At 37.6% G+C, this 19,658-nt stretch overlaps 1 protein-coding gene across 2 annotated transcripts in view; it reads right to left on the reverse strand.

The window, feature by feature from the left end:
- KLHL4 (kelch like family member 4) overlaps positions 1-19,658 on the reverse strand; it is a 155,459-nt gene that overhangs the window by 34,498 nt on the left and 101,303 nt on the right. The window contains exons 7-9 of one of the 2 annotated variants that reach the window (XM_072815498.1): positions 8,079-8,303; positions 6,291-6,453; positions 4,156-4,368 (exon numbers count right to left, since the gene is read on the reverse strand). In XM_072815498.1, coding sequence (XP_072671599.1) covers positions 4,156-4,368; positions 6,291-6,453; positions 8,079-8,303 — 601 coding nt within the window. The remainder of the gene's footprint in view (positions 1-4,155; positions 4,369-6,290; positions 6,454-8,078; positions 8,304-19,658) is intronic. The other variant, XM_072815499.1, reaches the window with a different exon arrangement.

Below are 19,658 nucleotides of genomic sequence, written 5' to 3' on the forward strand. Positions count from 1 at the left end.
GATTTGTATTTCCCTGATGGCCAGTGATGCGGAGCATTTTCTCATGTGCTTGTTGGCCATGTCTATGTCTTCCTCTGTGAGATTTCTGTTCATGACTTTTGCCCATTTCATGATTTATTTGTTTTTTGTTTTTTTTTTTGTTTTTTTGCTGTTGAGTTTCATAAGTTCTTTATAGATCATGGATACTAGCCCTCTATCTGATGTGTCATTTGCAAATATCTTCTCCCATTCTGTAGGTTGTCTTTGAGTTTTGTTGACTGTTTCTTTTGCTGTGCAGAAGCTTTTTATCTGAATGAAGTCCCAATAATTCATTTTTGCTTTTGTTTCCCTTGCCTTCATGGATGTATCTTGCAAGAAGTTGCTGTGGCCAAGTTCAAAAAGGGTGTTGCCTGTGTTCTCAAGGATTTTGATGGATTCTTGTCTCACATTTAGATCTTTCATCCATTTTGAGTTTATCTTTGTGTATGGTGTAAGAGAGTAATCTAGTTTCATTCTTCTGCATGTGACTGGCCAATTTTCCCAGCACCATTTATTGAAGAGACTGTCTTTTTTTCCAGTGGATATTCTTTCCTACTTTGTCAAATAACAGTTGGCTATAAAGTTGAGGGTCCACTTCTGGATTCTCTATTCTGTTCCATTGATCTGTGTGTCTGTTTTTGTGCCAGTACCACACTATCTTGATGACCACAGGTTTGTAGTACAACCTGAAATCCTGCCTTGTGATGCTTTAGTTTTCTTTTTTAAATATTCCCCTGGCTATTCGGGGTCTTTTCTAATTCCACACAAATCTTAAGATGATTTGTTCCAACTCTCTGAAGAAACTCCATGGTATCTTGATGGGGATTGCATTAAATGTGTAAATTGCCCTGGGTAACATTGACATTTTCACAATATTAATTCTGCCAATCCATGAGCATGGAATATTTTTCCATCTCTTTGTGTCTTCCTCAATTTCTTTCAGACGTGTTCTATAGTTTTTAGGGTATAGATCCTTTACCTCTTTGGTTAGGTTTATTCCTAGGTATCTTATGCTTTTGGGTGCAATTGTAAATGGGATTGACTCCTTAATTTCTCTTTCTTCAGTCTCATTGTTAGTGTATAGAAATGCCACTGATTTGGGGGCATTGATTTTGTATCCTGCCACCCTGCCAAATTGCTGTATGAGTTCTAGCCATCTCGGGGTTGAGTCTTTTGGGTTTTCTATGTACAGTATCATGTCATCTGCAAAGAGGGAGAGTTTGACTTATTCTTTGCCAATTTGAATGCCTTTCATTTCTTCTTGTTGCCTGATTACTGAGGTGAGCACTTCTAGTACTATGTTGAATAGTAGTGGTGAGAGTGGACATCCCTGTCATGTTCCTGATCTTAGGGGAAAGGCTCCCAGTGTTTCCCCACTGAGAATGATATTTGCTGTGGGCTTTTCGTAGATGGCTTTTAAGAGGCTGAGGAACATTTCCTCTATCCCTACACTCTGAAGAGTTTTGATCAGGAATGGATGCTGCATTTGTCAAATGCTTTCTCTGCATCTATTGATCTTGATTCCTTTATGCTTTTTTTCCTCCAGAGCCACCAGTAGCTTTATAATTGTGCTTCTGAATTGGCTTTCTGACATTGAATTGTAATCCAAATTCTGTAATGCTGTGGGAGAGATTACTGTTTCTAGATCTTTTTTTGTGTGTGGTTTTTTTCAACCTTCTAGTCATTTTGCTTAGTGCAGAGTGGCTAAAAACAAATTGTACTGGAAAAAGGAAGGAAAATGGAAGAAAAAAAGGAGAGGGAAACAAAACAAAACAAAACCAAACAAAACCAAGGAGGGGTATCCTCTGATTCTATATACTGTAAGTCTCTGGACTTCACCTGGAGCTTTCCCGTGCTGCTTGGTCAAGAACTTGCTCTTCCCCTGTCCTTCCAGGTGGTCTTCTAGGGGAGGGGCCTGCTGTGCTGATTCTCAGGTGTGTCCACCTGGGGGAGCTTCCCCACCTCCTGCCAGGTGCAGGGTTCAGTGGGAGCTGTTTATCCTGTGAGGCCCCTGCTCCCTGGTGGCCCACTCAGTCCCAGGCACAAGGTGACCCCAGGAGGAACAACAGTGACGGCGGCTAGCTCTTCAGCCCTGGAGGCAGCTCCAGCAGTAACTACCATAGTCTCTCAGTCCGCAGAGGCCTGGATGGTCCGGGGGTTGGGGGTCGCTGATCTGCACAGCTCGGGGCCACCTGGTTGCAGGAGCATTCACTGTCTTGTGCCCTCCGGGCCTCCGCCTGTCCCAGGGAGAGCGCAGGATCCTCGGCTGTGTCCCCTGGCGCCTTGTGCTCCGGTGCCTATGCCGCTGGAATCGCGCTCCTGGGACGCGCAGCCCCCTCCGCACAGAGCTGCCACCTGAGCTGCCGCCTGAGCCGCTCCCGGGGCCCTGTAGGGCACGCGCTCCAGCCCTTTATGGAGCTCAGCCCATGGTGTGTGGCACGCTGTCCCCCTGGGCGCAGGTCCTCTGTTAGTGACCACGGGAACTTGGGGCCTCCACTTCACCTCTTGGGATCCTGTCCGAGTTCCCTGAGAGTGCCTTTCTGTCCAGGAAGATTGGTAAAGTCCTGCTTCTCTGGGGGCACTCGCAGCGGGGCCTTAGCCCAGCTCCTCGCCTGGGGCGGGGGGGCCCTCCCCCTTGGATGCTTTTTCATTTTTTTTCCGTCTTCCTACCTTGATAGAAGCACGAACTCTTCTCCCTGTAGCATTCCAGATGTTCTCTCTTTAAATCTCTGGCTGAATTCCTAGGTTTTCAGGATGATTTGAAAGTTATCTAGGTAAGTTGGTGGGGACAGGTGACGGGGATCCTACTCTTCCGCCATCTTGCCCTGCCTTCCTGTAATATGTTTCCTTTTATTCTCTAATTTTTATTTATTTATGATAGTCACAGAGAGAGAGAGAGAGAGAGAGGCAGAGACATAGGCAGAGGGAGAAGCAGGCTCCATGCACCGGGAGCCCAAGGTGGGATTCGATCCCGTGTCTCCAGGATCACGCCTTGGGCCAAAGGCAGGTGCCAAACCGCTGCGCCACCCAGGGATCCCCTGTAATATGTTTCTTAGAAGAATATGTAATATCCATATTCCCCCCTTTAGTCTGTTCTCCCTAAATTCTATGCTTTGTATCACTGTTAGATCAATTTCCCCTAATCTGTTTTCTTTGTTATATTCCGCTCCCCTCAAATTTAATTGTTCCTTAACTACAAGTTAAAATCCAAAAGCTTCCACTTTGACACTCAGGCTAGTAAATGTTCTGGTACTTATTTGTGTTTTGAATTGTCCTCCCAAATCACATTTCAACCTGAAGTGTATGCTTTCATCTACAAATCATTCTTCTTTCTATCCATGGTTTTGGTTGTGAATTTTTTTAGACCTGGAATTCCCTTCATTATATTGTGTAGGTACAAAGTATGAATTCTACTTCCATCATGAATTTTTTTAAGAACATCAACTCATACTTATCTCCATTTTCTGAATTATAATAACCTTACTGATAATAAATTTGTCACTTGGCCTTAGGTTAATATCTTTTAACTATTATGTGCACACACACACTCTATCTTGAAGGGAATGTGAGTGTTATAGCTACAAATCATATGACTGTGTTATTGAACAAATTTATCACACTTTATGTAAATGAGTGTCTTCCATTCAAAAAAGTTGCCTTTGGAAAATTAAATGCTTAATAAAATAGAGTTATTGTTCAAAATATAATTATCATCTCTTTTGGGGAATTCTTTCTGTATACTCTTCATCCTTTGGGGGACCAATATAATTTTTGAAATAGTAAACTCATATGGATTTAAGATGTGGATAGTTTGAGTGATATAATTTGGCATTAAATTTATTTATTCTAGAATCTCTTTTATCTCATTATTTTATAGGGTGATTATCAACCAATAAAAGAACATTTAGAATATATTTCTTATGGTGAACCTAAAACACAACAGAAGAACCTCTTCAAAATATTTTGAGCCTGGGGGTAAGTGTGCAATTTTACAAAAAAAACAAAACAAAACAAAACAAAACTCTGAGAGGATTAACACTTATCTGGAAGACTAATTTCTGGTCGCATAAAAGTCTTTCTCATTTCTGAAAAACATAACCAAATACATACATACATACATAAGTGGAAGCATTTTACCGTTCCACACAGCCAGAAAGTCTGGAGCAATGGCTAGAGACAGGGGCATCATGACCCCCAGCAACATATAAGAATCCATTGTATGCTGCAACTCCCACACCTCCACGTCTTTTGGACATTGAAGCACATAAACTCCACTTATTAGTGTGTGGGTCAAAGTATTCCATTGATCTGAGGCAGGAACTTCCATCACGACCACCAATAGCATATAGCCTAGGAAAAAAAGAACAGAAATGTGTGTGTGTGTGTGTGTTTAAGACATTTTCAATTTGTGCATAAAATAAAAGTGAAAAAAATACTGTACAAAGCACTTCAAGTTTATTACTCCTTTGGTATTTTGTAGTGGATGGTCTCAGTTTGCGAATGGATAGTTACCTAAAGGCACTTTTCAAGGTCTATGAACCACCCAGGCTTCATAATTTTTGTGAAAGTTTCACAAAAATAGATTAAAACATCTCATGAGAAATGAATACAGAAAAAGAAAGGAGTTATCAAAAGCACTGGCAGTATTTGTAAATTATACCTCCATAAATCTGGAAATTAAAGTAGGAAAAGGGTAGGTAGAATGTTTCCAAAGACTAACTCCAGCAACCTTATAATTTTGGCTTGGTTCAACTGCTTAGCATTAGAATCTCTCTTATTTTTATGAACTGGTTTACTTAGTATCAAAAACATTTGTCATTAAGAAGACTAACTTAATAAACAACTAAGGGAAAAAGAATCAACAAACTGGACTTTTCCCTAAGAAGATATATTAGCTATCACATTTCTCCCATAAATTTTAGAATGCCAATTCTTATGATGAGCAATATTTTTAATCTAAATGTAGTCCTGCATCAATAAAGAAAATAAACATTTACTAAACCATATGTTTGTAACTGTCCTTCATGCTCAGTTGTCAATAATAACAAGTCATTAAAAAAATTAAGTTAGTTAAATTTGATGATTTCAGTCTTTTCTGTAATAAGTAGGAGATTGTTCCTAAGTAACCTTACATTGAGGTCAGGCCAAAGATAATCAAATTTTGGAGTATTTTAAGCTCTAAGACACTGTAAGCGTGGGTAACTTCTTAAGTATAGATATTTCCTACTTCATGCACAAGATACTATAAACCATCTGTGTTGAAATTTCTACTGGGCCCAATTACATGATGAGATATTGACTTTGTATACAGTCAGTATAGACAAACAAAGCTGTCTCCTGCCACTGATCCATCCTAGCATCTGAAATTGTCATCATTCAAGTTCCTCTTATATGCTGGTCATTGTTTCCAAAGGTACCTTTTCAGAAAGGGCATAATTACCTTGAATAAGCAGCAATTCATGATCATAGCAACCTTTAATGTCATTGGATTTTAATATATTACCTTGCTTTCATAGGCAAGTGCTCAAGAAGGGGAAAGTTTCAAAAAGATAGGCCTTGGTGTAATTATAAAGTTGGGAACTCTGAACACTCAGGACAGTGAATGATAAAGAATAAGGGTAGCCCGGGTGGCTCAGCGGTTTAGCGCCACCTCCAGCCCAGGGCGTGATCCTGGAGACCTGAGATCGAATTCCACATCAGGCTCCCTGCATGGAATGGAGCCTGCTTCTCCCACTGCCTGTGTTTCTGCCTCTATCTCTCTCTATGTCTCTCATGAATAAATAAATTAACTCTTTAAAGAATAATAAAAAGACTTGCCTTAATATAAGACTAACCAAAATTTAGTAAGTCATGATGTAAAAAAATGGTAACTTCTCAAGGGTAAAATTGGAACTTTTTTGCCTATAAAAGCACTTCTTAGATTTAATATGCTCACAAGTCACTTGAGGATATTTTTAAAATGCCAATTCTGATTCATGAAGTCTAGTTTGAGGCTAAAATTCAGCATTTATAAATAGATCTGAGGTAATACTGATGCTGCTCATCCGAGGACTATGCTTGAGTAGCAAGATAATACAGAATATTTAACTAAATATTCAATTTAGACAAGCATTTTCTATATACTGAAGAAAAAGTTCCAACAAAGGCCTTTTGTTACTGATTACTAGAATGTCCTGGTCATTGAGAATGCTTATTGATTAATGGATCATATCACTGAAGTGTTGTGCCACATGACCTCAGAGTAAAGAGCATTCATGTTTAGGTTTACTCACTTATTATTTAATGCAACAACACCAACTGTGCTTCTGGGAGTTGACATACTGGCCACATAATTCCACTGATGTCCCTCAGGGTCCCATCTTTCTACAGTATTTAGATAACTCCATCCATCATGACCACCTACAGCATACATTGGTCCTTCAAGTGTGGCTACACCTAAAAGATTAAAAATAGCATGAGATCTCACCTAGATATATCACACATAATGTTTTTTTTTCATTTTCCAAGCTACTGGCTGCTTAAAAATTGTTTTGTTTCTTAAATTATTTTGTATATACATTATAATTGACTAATCTTGATATGAAACTAAACATGGTCTCTTAACCCTAAGAAATTTTCAGAAATAGCTACTGTATCATGGGAGGGTATCATTGTTGTAATGCTGAAGTTAAAGGAAGTAATGGAACACACCATTTCTGGGGATGTAATAGAAAATGAAAACTAATTTTTGGGGGATCATTTTGACATCAGTTTTTTAAATATAAGGGATAGATGAGACATCTATACTGACCTTTAGATAATTCATAGAATTGCAGACTAACTGTGGTAGGCCTTTCCAATCCCTGCTTTTTTTTATAGTAATAAAAATATTCCCAGGAGATAACAAAATAAACAGGGACTTTTTTGAGGTTTAATTAGAAATTTGTTCCATTACATACTATGAGTAGCCCCTATCTAACTGATTCTCTGGGAATTCACATAACTCGTCTTTTCCACCATCTCAATCAGCATCACAGTGGTATAAATTCTTCACTTCTACTTTCTTGGTAATATCAATTAGATTTTGAAAACTTGCTGTCATTTCTCTGTGAGATTCTTTTTCTAAACATTGTCTAGGAATCACATTGACACAACTGAGCTGAATAATTATATAGTTTATCATTTGACATAGACAGTTTTTAAATATTTTTTTTGGAAAAAACAATACCAGTCTTGAATCTGCCACTTTTTAGCTGTGTAAGTCAGTTCTTTGTGTGTGTGTGTGTGTGTGTGTGTGTGTGTAAGTCAGTTCTTAAAAAAATAAGGAAATTATGCTTTTACAACAAACTCTATGATATTGAAAATTTGTGGAGACTTGTATGAAGAAAAATGTACCTTGACAAATATTCAGGAGAATCAAAGTTCCCAACTGTTTGAGAAATCTCCACTTCATCTTTCTTAAACTTCTTGGGAATCTCTGGCTCAAGTATAAGTTGCTCTCAATTAAAGTAGTTTTTTCTTAATATTCCTGCCTTGGACCTGTATCCCAAGGCTTTTGCTGAAATACATATTTGCCTCTTATGGGAAGGGACACAGTTCATCAAATTAGAAACACAATGTCTCTCCATTATCAAATGCTTCCCCCCCCCCCAAATTTAGTTTAGAAGAAAACTCCCTATTGTAGTTTTATGTTCCTCACTGGTGTACTCCTCATAAAACTTTTATCCTTCCTAAATTGATACCCTTTAAAATACATTTGAAGGGATGTAAGATTAGCATATATGATATCTGAAACAAGAAAAAAGTTTCACAAGCTTTTACCATTTGCTTAACCTTCTCAGCATTTTGGAGACATTCTGACTAAGGGTTTGGCTAAATCCCAATAATGTGCACTAAGGTGAGCACTGGGTGATGTTTGGAATTGTTGAATCACTGGATTGTACACCTGAAACTAATATTATACTGTATTTTTACCATTATGGAATTAAAGTAAAATCCCAATAATACGCAACTGTATTTAATTCTTTAAAAGCTCTACTAACGACACATTCTTTAGAAACTATACAACCGTAAGCTCTTACCTAAGCCATGCCTATGTGTTGACATGGGAGGCATCACAGTCCAGATTTTGCCAACTGGATTAAAACATTCCACAGTATTCAAAGTTTTTAAACCATCTCTTCCTCCCACGACATAGAGTTTATTATCAATAACTGCAACTCCAAACTGAAGCCTACGGCCACTCATGGTGCCAATATGTAGCCAGCTGTTGGTTCTGAGATCATACTTTTCAATTGTAGTGGTACCTTTTAAAGGGATATTGAACAATGGAAAAATCGCTTGTATAAAAATTTTAATTGGCATCATTCAAGTTATATTTATATACCTATAATTTATAGCATAGAATCAGTGATTGCAACTCAAATTAAAGTAGCCTAATGATTCTCTAACCTGGCTAACAAGGAAAAGGTAATATTTTGCTATTACTGGATCTAAATGGAAAAGTCAGAATAAAGCAATTTATTTAATATATATGGTTTGTATCCTTGTAATGGTCTCTTGGCTATACTATACTTCTAGTATTACTAACACAAGTGTTTAACATACTTTTCAACAAAAAATTACCTTAGAATCTATTACCCACCCTTTACACACCCATTATCATTTTAATTATCTATGGTCATTCAATATATGAATTTATATCATTTTATTTTATTCAATTTTGAGCGTGTGTGTTCATTTAAAATACAAGTGACTAAAGAAACAAGAATGAAAATTCCTTTTAAATGGTGTTGATTCATACAATTTTCCATGATGGTAAAATGAAGGATTATGATTAAAATAGATTAAGATTATTAATTATTATAATTAATAGTGCGGTTCTGAGATATCAACTTTGGGTGTTTATACAAGTTCAATTTTACAAATTGTCACTTCTTCATAAAAAATTGAGAATTTTTGCATCAATGTTAATCAGCAATATTAGCCTGCAGTTTTCCTTTTTAGTGGGGTCTTTATCTGGTTTTGTTATCAGAGTAATGCTGAACTCATACAGTGAATTTGGAAGTTTTCCTTCCTTTTCTATTTTTTGAAATAGTGTGAGAATAGGTATTAACTCTTCTTTAAATGTTTGGTAGAATTACCCATGAAGCCATCCAACCCTGGAACTTTGTTTACTGAAAGAATTTGATTACTGATTTAATTTCTTTGCTATCAGTCCATTCAAGTTTTATATTTCTTCTTATTTTGGTTTTGGTAGTTTATATGTTTCTAGGAATTTATCCATTTATTCAAGGTTGTACAATTGTTGGCATATAATATTTTATAATACTCTTTTTATTAAAGTTTTGAATAAGGTGTTCTTTTTTTAATAAATTAATTTTTTATTGGTGTTCAATTTACCAACATACAGAATAACACCCAGTGCTCATCCCATCAAGTGCCCCCCTCAGTGCCCATTACCCATTCACTCCCACTCCCTGCCCTCCTCCTCTTCCACCACCCCTAGTTCGTTTCCCAGAGTTAGGAGTCTTTATGTTCTGTCTCCCATAATACTCTTTATAATTGTATTTCTGTGGTGTTGATTATTATTCCACCTCTCTCATTTGTGATTTTATTTGTTTTGGTCATTTCTCTTTTCTTTTTGATAAGTGTGGTTAGAGGTTTATCAATTTTATTATTTTTTTCAAGGAACTAGCTCTTGGTTTCACTGATTTGTTCTATTCGTTTTTTAAAATTTCCATATCATTTATTTCTGCTCTAATTTTTACTTCCTTCCTTCTGCTGGCTTATGTTTCATACGTTGTTATTCTTCTAACTCCTTTAGTACATAATAAATTGTCATTTCTGTAAGCAATGCTTTTTACCAGTCATTCACAATAGGTGTTGCTATTTTTTTTAGTAAAAGTTGATATTACACAAGGAAGTTGCTGACTAATAACCAAGGTTGGAAATAAAGATGTATTATTTACACAAATAGTGTACCTAAGACAGCTTTAGACAGATTTAGGGAACTTCTTTTTTTTAAGATTTATTTATTTATGAGAGAGAGAGAGAGAGAGAGAGAGAGAGGGAGGGAGGGAGAAGCAGGCTCCATGCTGGGAGCCCGATGCGGGACTCGATCCCGGGAGCCCAGGATCCCGCCCTGGGCCAAAGGCAGGTGCCAAACCGCTGAGCCACCCAGGGATTCCAGATTTAGGGAATTTCATCACAAATATATAGAGCCAATCATAGGAATAAGCAGAAACCACTTTTCAGTTGTTATTCTTCTGGGCAATATGTGGAGCATTAGTTATGCTAAAAATATGTTTACATCTGAAGTGTATATACTAGTAAATTATAATGCTATGGTATGAGATCATACTAAGTCAAAATTTAAGCAAAATATATTGTATCAATGGCTATTTCTAAAAGTTTTTCTAGGTATATTGGATTAGTGAACAGAGTGTTTAATTTTATCTGTAATTTTTTATCTTTTCTGATGAATAGTGAACTGTAAGTATTTATGTCTTGAGTTTGGATTTTCATGATAGATGGATTTGGCTGAATACTGTTTTACAAATCAACAGTTGCTCTACTGACTGCATTTATTACTGAGAGATCAAATAACATCACTTAGAAGAATATCTTTTCTACACTAAATAACTCTGGATGATACTATTAAAACTGGAATATCTACAAACTCACATCAACTTTCACTCTGTCAACAGTTCATTTTTTTCTGAATGTTTTCATATCTTTCTACTTTCTCATTCCAATCTTCCCAAATTTGTCTTCCTATCCACTTTCTTCCTACTTTAACTTTTTATTTCAAACTCTTTTCATTAGCGAAATTTACCAAAACACAAATTTAGAGATTAGGAAATGAAGATTAGCCTGCTCTATTACTAAAATTATAGAAATACTAATAGTGAAGTAATTAGTCAGGAAATTGTACAAAGCTATATTAATCAAGTGTATACAGAAGATTAACACAAAAGAATGTAGAAGTCTGTTTTATGCCAAGTTAATTTTTTTCTGGACATTAGATTAAATATAAAAGATAAATATATCCCACACCACTTATTTTTGTCTGTGAACATATATGACTTGTAGTTCTCTAACTTGAATTCTGAAGATTTCTTCAGCTCATTTATCTACCTCCACTTTTGCTTCAACTACTCAAAATGTAAATCCCCTAGTTGGCCTACTATATAAGCTCTATATTTGATAGGAAAACTCAAATTAGATTTTTTTTTTTACTGATGTCTCTCCTTAGGACTCATTTTTATGAATTTTCTGTGTATATAGCTCTTCTTCCCTAAAGCATTGCAACTATTGTTTTTCAATTCATCTCTAAGTTCCTATTCAACTTTCATTTATATTCTGGTCAAGAGGAAACAAAACCAACTTAACTTTGTAGACTTGATGGGAAAATGATAGTTCCTCTAGTTGTGAATATATCTGATTCAGTGATTTTCTCCATCTATTTTCAAGATGATCTAAATATAACTATGCTAGTCTTTCATTTATACCATGCCATACTGACTCTCAAAATTCATTGTTTTAATAAATGAAAAGGTACTGCATACCTTTATGTACAAAAGCCCAAAGTTTACAATTTGACCATCTTAAAATTTTGACTCTGTGATTATAATTACAACTTTCTGATGATTCCTTTAATATACATGGCAGGAATTATAGTTAACCCGAGCCACTTGTGTGATGCCTGTATTTAGCAACTAATTCCAAGTTAACTGTATGAGTCAAAAAGAAAATTAAACACTGAAGAAGTACTGCCTTCCTCAAACATCAAAAGGTGAAATCTAAGAAAATTTCTATAAAAAAGTGAAATAACGCACTGTAAGAAAAAGCACACATATTTAAACTATTTTAAGCTTTATGAAAGAATTAAAATAAAATATTTATATATATTATTATAGATTTATATAGATATAATATTAAATAAATATTAATTAAAATATTGATTTATATAGATATATTATTATAGACTTATATAGATATAATATTATTTCTTTAATGTTTTGCTACACTTAGTGTTATTTTTCTTTCTTTCCTTTCTTTCTTCTCCTTAAATGTTCCATCTGGCTTTTCAACAGTTTCTAAGACTCTCAGAGAGAGAGGTCAGTTTTGTTGTTGTTGCTCTTTCCTCTAAAATAGTGGTAGTAGAGCAAAAAGGATCATATAATTTGAGTAAAAATTCCAACTCCAGTGTTTCTAGATGCTGGTTCTTCGGTTGGCTATGTAACCTCAAGAGCTTCAGTTTCCTCATCTGCAAAACTACAATACTATTTTGCAGCATTACTGTGAGGATTACAGATTATGTTTGCAAAATGCCAATGAAGGATTAGGTACTCAAAAATAGTTGTTTTTTACTATTATTGTAGTTGTCTGCAACTATTCATAGGGCTTTTTATGTCTCCACACAATAGGTACCAATGAAGTCTCAAATGAAACTTGGTTCCTTCCATATGAAACTGATAACAGAATAAAGGGGATTATAGGTTCACATTTCAATCATTCTTTTTTCTTAAAGGTTATTTATTTATTTATTTATTAATGAGAGACACACAGAGAGAGAGAGAGAGAGAGAGAGAGACAGGCAGAGACACAGGCAGAGGGAGAAGCAGGCTCCATGCAGGGAGCCTGTCATGGGACTTGATCCCGGGTCTCCAGGATCAGGCCCTGGGCTGAAGTCAGCGCTAAACTGCTGAGCCACCGAGGCTGTCCCTATTTGTTATTTTCTGAAGAGCATTATTTCTGTGAAGCTACTTTGCTACTTTATACTTGCATTTGCAAGTTCTTGTTTTATAGATTTATTTATTTATTTATTTATTTATTTATTTATTTATTTATATTTTATGATAGTCACAGAGAGAGAGAGAAAGAGGCAGAGACATAGGCAGAGGGAGAAGCAGGCTCCATGCACCGGGAGCCCGAGGGGGGATTCGATCCCGCCTCTCCAGGATCACGCCCTGGGCCAAAGGCAGGCGCCAAACCGCTGCGCCACCCACGGATCCCATTGTTTTATAGATTTATGATTAATTAGCTATTTCTTATACCATCTTTCAACTTCCAGTTACACATATTAAATGAAAGAATTGGTTTCCAGTGGCACAGAACTTTCACTTTTGGATTATTTTCTACAAAGTACCAAATAACATTTCTATTCATGATTTGGCAGATTTTAAGCCATTGAATTTAATTTCTACAAGCCCAAGTCTTAATTACAAAATCCTTGCCTTGTTGTTTTGGAAATGTGGGTCTACAAACTAAAAAACCAAGTCAAAAAAGGCAGAGATGTAGAAAAGCAGGTTGTCAGACAGAGGGTTTAGGGTACACACGATGGCTTCAGAAAGTTGTTCCCTTTGATGAAATTCATTCCCTTTGATGAAATTCTTATGTAAAATGGGCAGGCAAGATGGCAGAAGAGTAGGGACCCCAAGTCACCTGCCCCCACCAACTTACCTAGATAACTTTCAAATCATCCTGAAAACCTATGAATTCGGCCTGAGATTTAAAGAGAGAACAGCTGGAATGCTACAGTGAGAAGATTTCACGCTTCTAACAAAGTAGGAAGAAGGAAGGAATAAATAAATAAATAAATAAATAAATAAATAAATAAATAAACAAACAAACAAATAAATAAATAAATAGAATCCAGTGGGGGAGGGGCCCCATGAGGAGCCAGGCTAAGGCCAGGTGGTGAGTGCCTCCAGGACAGGAAAGCCCAGTCCTGGAGAAGCAGGAACTTTACCAATCTTTCTGGATGGAAAGATGCTCTCAGGGAACTCGGGAAACACCCCAGGAAGGGCAGTGGAACGCCCCAGGTTCCTGGGGTCACTAACAGAGGAGGTATGCCCAGGGGGAGAGAGCTCCAGACAGCAGGCCGAGTGTGGTAAAGGGCTGGAGCGTGTGCTTGGCAAGACCTCGGGAGCAGCTCAGGCAGCGGCTCAAGCAGGGGCTCCACACAGAGGGGGCTCCATGGCCCTGGGAGCATGATAGCAGCAGCACAGGCCCCAGAGCCCAGGCACTGGGGGACACAGAACATGATCCTGTGATCTCCTTGGGACAGGTAGAGGCAGGGAGGGCACAGGACAGCGAGGATTCTCCTGCAGCTGGTTGGCCCCGAGCTGTGCAAATCAGCATCCCCCGCCCCCGGAGTATCCAGGCCAGTGCAGACTGGGAGACTGAGGTAGTTACTGCAAAAGCTGACTCCAGAACTGGAGAGCTGGCTGCCGCCAGTGGGGTTGTTCCTCCTGATGTCACCCTGTGCCTGGGATGGAGCAGGGCCATCTGGGAACAGGGGCCTCACAGGATAAGCATCTCCCACTGAGCCCTGCACCTGGCACAGGGCATGGCAGCTCCCCCAGGTGTACACACCTGAGAATCAGAACAGCAGGCCCCTTCCCCAGAAGACCAGCTAGAAGGACAGGGAACAAGTAAGTTCTTGACCAAGCAGCACTGGAAAGCTCCAGGGGAAGTCGAGGGACATACAGTATATAGAATCACAGGATATCCCTCCTTATTTTTTATTGTTGTTATTATTCTTGTTCTTTGTTCTTTGTTTTTTTTCCCCTCTTTTTCTCTTTTTTTTTCTTCATTTTCCAGTACTACTTGTTTTTAGCCACTCTGCACTGAGGAAAATGACTAGAAAGAAGAACTCCCCACAAAAGAAAGAATCAGAAACCATACTCTCTACCACAGAGTTACAGAATTTGGATTACAATTCAAGGAGAGAAAACCAATTCAGAAGCACAATTATAAAGCTACTGGTGGATCTAGAAAAAAGCATAAAGGATTCAAAAGACTTCATGACTGCAGAATTTAGATCTAATCAGGCCAAAATTCAAAAACAATTAAATGAGATGCAATCCAACCTGGAGGTCCTAAGACAAGGTTTAATGAGGTAAAAGAACGAGTGAGTGACATAGAAGACAAGTTGATGGCAAGGAAGGAAGCTGGGGAAAAAAAGAGAAAATTAAAAGATCACGAGTAAAGGTTAAGGGAAATAAATTACAGCCTCAGAAGGAAAACTCTACGTTTAACTGGGGTTCTAGAGGGCTTCGAAAGGGAGAGAGGACCAGAAAGTGTATTTGAACAAAACATGAGAATTTCCCTAACTTGGGAAGGGAAACAGGTGTTCAGATCCAGGAAATAGAGAGATCCCCCCCTAAAATCAATAAAAACCATACAACACCCTGACATTTAAGAGTGAAACTTGCAAATTGCAAAGATAAAGAGAAAATCCTTAAAGCAGCAAGAGACAAGAGATCCCAAAACTATATGCAGAGAAGTATTAGGTTAACAGCAGACCTCTCCACAGAGACCTGGCAGACCAGAAAGGGGTGGCAGGATATATTCAAAATGAGAAGAACATGCAGCCAAGAATACTCTATCCAGCAAGGCTCTCATTCAGATTAGAAGGAGAGATAAAGAGCTTCCAAGATAGGCAGGAACTGAAAGAATGTGTGACCACCAAACCAGCTCTCCAAGAAATATTAAGGGGGACACTGTAAAAGAAAGAGGAAGCCCAAGGAAATAATCCACAAAAACAGGGACTGAATAGGTATCATGATGACATAAAACTCATATCTTTCAATAGTAACTCTGAACATGAATGAGCTAAATGATCCCATCAAAAGGCAAATGGTTTCAGACTGAATAAAAAAGCAATACCCACCTATTTGCTATCTACAAGACACTCATTTTAGAACTAAGGACACCTATGCCCTGAAAATGAAAGTTTGGAGAACCATTTACCATTCAAATGGTCCTCAAAAGTGAGCAGGGGTAGCCATCCTCATATCAGAAAAATTAAACTTTATCTCAAAGACTGTGATAAGAAATGAAGAGGAACACTATATCATATTTAAAGGATCTATCCAAAAAAAGGACCTAACAATCATCAATATTAATGCACCTAATGTGGGACCTGCGAAGTATATCACAATTAATAACCAATTTTAAGACATACTTAGATAAGAATACACGAAGACTGGGAGACCTCAACATGGCGCTTTCTGTAAATGACAGATATTCTAAGCACAAAATCTCCAAAAAACAAGAGCTTTAAATGATACACTCGACCAGATGGATTTCACAGATATTTACAGAACTTTCCATCCAAATGCAACTGAATACACATTCTTCTCAAGTGCACATGGAACTTTTTCCAGAATAGACCACATCCTGGATCACAGATCAGGTCTCAAACAATACCCAAACACTGGGATTGTCCCTTGCATATTTTCAGCCCATAATGATTTGAAACTAGAACTCAATCACAAGAAGAAATTTGGAAGAACCTCAAAAACGTAGACTTAAAGAGCATCCTGCAAAAGATGAATGGGTCAACCAGATATTAGAGAAGAATTAAAAAGATTCATGGAAACTAATGAGAATGAAGAAAAAACTGTTCAAAATCTTTGGGATACAGCAAAACCAGTCCTGAGAGGAAAATACATCTCAATAGAAGCATCCCTCAAAAAACTGGAAAAAAACTCAAATAAAAAGCTAACCTTGCACCTAAAGGAACTGGAGAAAGAACAGCAAATAAAACCTACACCAAGAAGAAGAAGGGACTTAAGAAAGATTTGAGCAGAACTCAATGAAATAGCGATCAGAAGAACTGTGGAACAGATCAACAAAACCAGGAGTCAGTTCTTTGAAAGAATTAATAAATAGATAAACCATTAGCCAGCCTTATTAAAAACAAAAGAGAAAGGACACTAATTCATAAAATTACAAATGAAAAAGGAGAGATCACACCAACACCAAGTAAATACAAACGATGTTAAAAACATATGACCAGCAATATGCCAATAAATTAGGCAATCTAGAAGAAATGGACGCATTTCAGGAAAACCACAAACTACCAAAACTGGAACTGGAAGAAATAGAAGACCTGAACAGGCCAATCACCAGGGAGGAAATTGATGTAGTCATCAAAAACCTCCCAAGACACAAAACTCGGGGACCAGATGGCTTCCCAGGGAAATTCTATGAAATTTTTAAAGAAGAAACAATATATATTCTGCAAAAGCTGTTCAGAAAGATAGAAAGAGATGGAGTACTTCCAAACTTGTTCTATGAGGCCAGCATCACTTTAATTCCAAAAGCAGACAAAGACCCCACCAAAAAGGAGAATTATAGACCAATATTCCTGATGAACACAGATGCAAACATTCTCAACAAGATACTAGCCAATAGGATTTATCAGTATATTAAGAAGATTATTCACCATGACCAAGTGTGATTTATCCCCAGGATGCAAGGCTGGTTCAACACTCATAAAGCAATCAATGTGATAAATCATATCAACCAGAGAAAAAACTAGAATCACATGATCCTCTCAGTAGATGCAGAAAAGTATTTGGCAAAATACAGCATCCATTCCTGATCAAAACTCTTCAGAGTGTAGGGATAGAGGGAACATTCCTCAGCATCCTAAAACCCATCTACAAAAAGCCCACAGCTATTACCGTCCTCAATGGGAAACACTGGGAGCCTTTCCATTATATCAGGAACACGACAGGGATGTTCACTCTCACCACTGCTATTCAACATAGTACTAGACTCCCTAGCCTCAGCAATCAGACAACAAAAGGAATTAAAAGGCATTCAAGTTGGCAAAGAAGTCAAACTCTCCCTCTTCCCCGATGACATGAGACTGTGCATAGAAGACCCAAAAGACTCCACTCCAAGTTTGCTAGAACTCATACAGCAATTCGACAGTATGGCAGGATACAAAAACAATGCCTAGATTTCAGTAGCATTTCTATACACTAACAATGAGACTGAAGAAAGAGAAATTAAGGAGTCAATCCCATTTACAATTGCACCCAAAAGCATAAGATACCTAGGAATAAACCTAACCAAAGAGGTAAAGGATCTATACCCTAAAAACTACAGAACACATCTGAAAGAAATTGAGGAAGACACAAAGAGATGGAAAAATATTCCGTGCTCATGGATTGGAAGAATTAATATTGTGAAAATGTCAATGCTACCCAGGGCAATTTACACATTTAAAGCAGTCCTTATCAAAATACCATGGACTTTCTTTGAGAGTTGGAACAAATCATCTTAAGATTTGTGTGGAATCAGAAAGGACACTGAAAAGCCAGGGGAATATTGAAAAAGAAAGCCAGAGCTGGGAGCATCACAATGCCAGATTTCAGGTTATTCTACAAAGCTGTGATCATCAAGACAGTGTGGTACTGGCACAAAAACAGACATATAGATTAATGGAGCAGAATAGAGAGTCCAGAAGTGGACCCTCAAGTTTATGGCCAACTGATATTCGACAAAGCAGGAAAGACTATCCACTGGAAGAAAGACAGTCTCTTCAATAAATGGTGCTGGGAAAATTGGACATCCACATGCAGAAGAATGAAACTAGACCATGCTCTTTCACCATACACAAAGATAAACTCAAAATGGATGAAAGACCTAAATGTGAGACAAGCATCCATCAAAATTCTAGAGGAGAACACAAGGTAACACCTTTTTTGAACTTGGCCACAGCAACTTCTTGCAAGATACATCTATGAAGGCAAGGGAAACAAAAGCAAAAATGAATTATTGGGACTTCATCAAGATAAAAAGCTTTTGCAAAGCAAAAGAAACAGTCAGCAACCTACAGAAAGGAAGAAGATATTTGCAACCTACAGAAAGGGAGAAGATATTTGCAACTGACCTATCAGATCCGCATCACTAGCCATCAGGGAAATACAAATCAAAACCATAATGAGATACCACCTCACACTAGTTGAGAATGGTGAAAATTAACAAGACAGGAAACAACACATGTTGCAGAGGATGTGGAGAAAGGGGAACCCTCTTGCACTGTCAGTGGCAATGTGAACTGGTGCAACCACTCTGGAAAACCTGTGGAGGCTCCTCAAGAGTTAAAAATAGAACTACCCTTCGACCCACAATTGCACTGCTGGGGATTTACCCCAAAGATACAGATGCAATGAAACGCCGGGACACCTGCACCCCGATGTTTATAGCAGCAATATCCACAATAGCCAAACTGTGGAAGGACCCTCATTGTCCTTCGAAAGATGAATGGATAAAGAAGGTGTGGTGTATGTATAGAATGTAATATTACTCAGCCATTAGAAATGACAAATACACACCATTTGCTTCAACGTGGATGGAACTGGAGGGTAATATGCTGAGTGAAATAAGTCAGTCGGAGAAGGACAAACATTATATGGTCTCATTCATTTCGGGAATATAAAAAATAGTGAAAGGGAATAAAGGGAAAGGAGGGAAAATGAGTGAAAATATCAGTGAGGGTAACAGAATATGAGAGGCTCTTAACTCTGGGAAACAAACAAAGGTTAGAGGAAGGGGAGGTGGGCAGGGGCTTGGGGTGACTGGGTGACAGGCACTGAGGGGGCACGTAATGGGATGAGCATTGGGTGATATGGTATATGTTGGCAATTTGAACTCCAATAAAAGAATTAAATAAATAAATAAATAAATAAATAAATAAATAAATAATAAATTAAAAAATTCTTTTGTGAAATCATTACCTTATTCCAGGTTTAAATTTCCGATCTTTCATCAATATTAATAGCTTTCCAATTGGTCTTAATGGTTAACTTATTTCAAGCTTATGCATTTATTGTTTGCTAGTTTGAGTCCTA

Source organism: Canis lupus, chromosome X (genome assembly GCF_048164855.1).
Source record: "Canis lupus baileyi chromosome X, mCanLup2.hap1, whole genome shotgun sequence".
Classification (NCBI taxonomy): domain Eukaryota; kingdom Metazoa; phylum Chordata; class Mammalia; order Carnivora; family Canidae; genus Canis; species Canis lupus.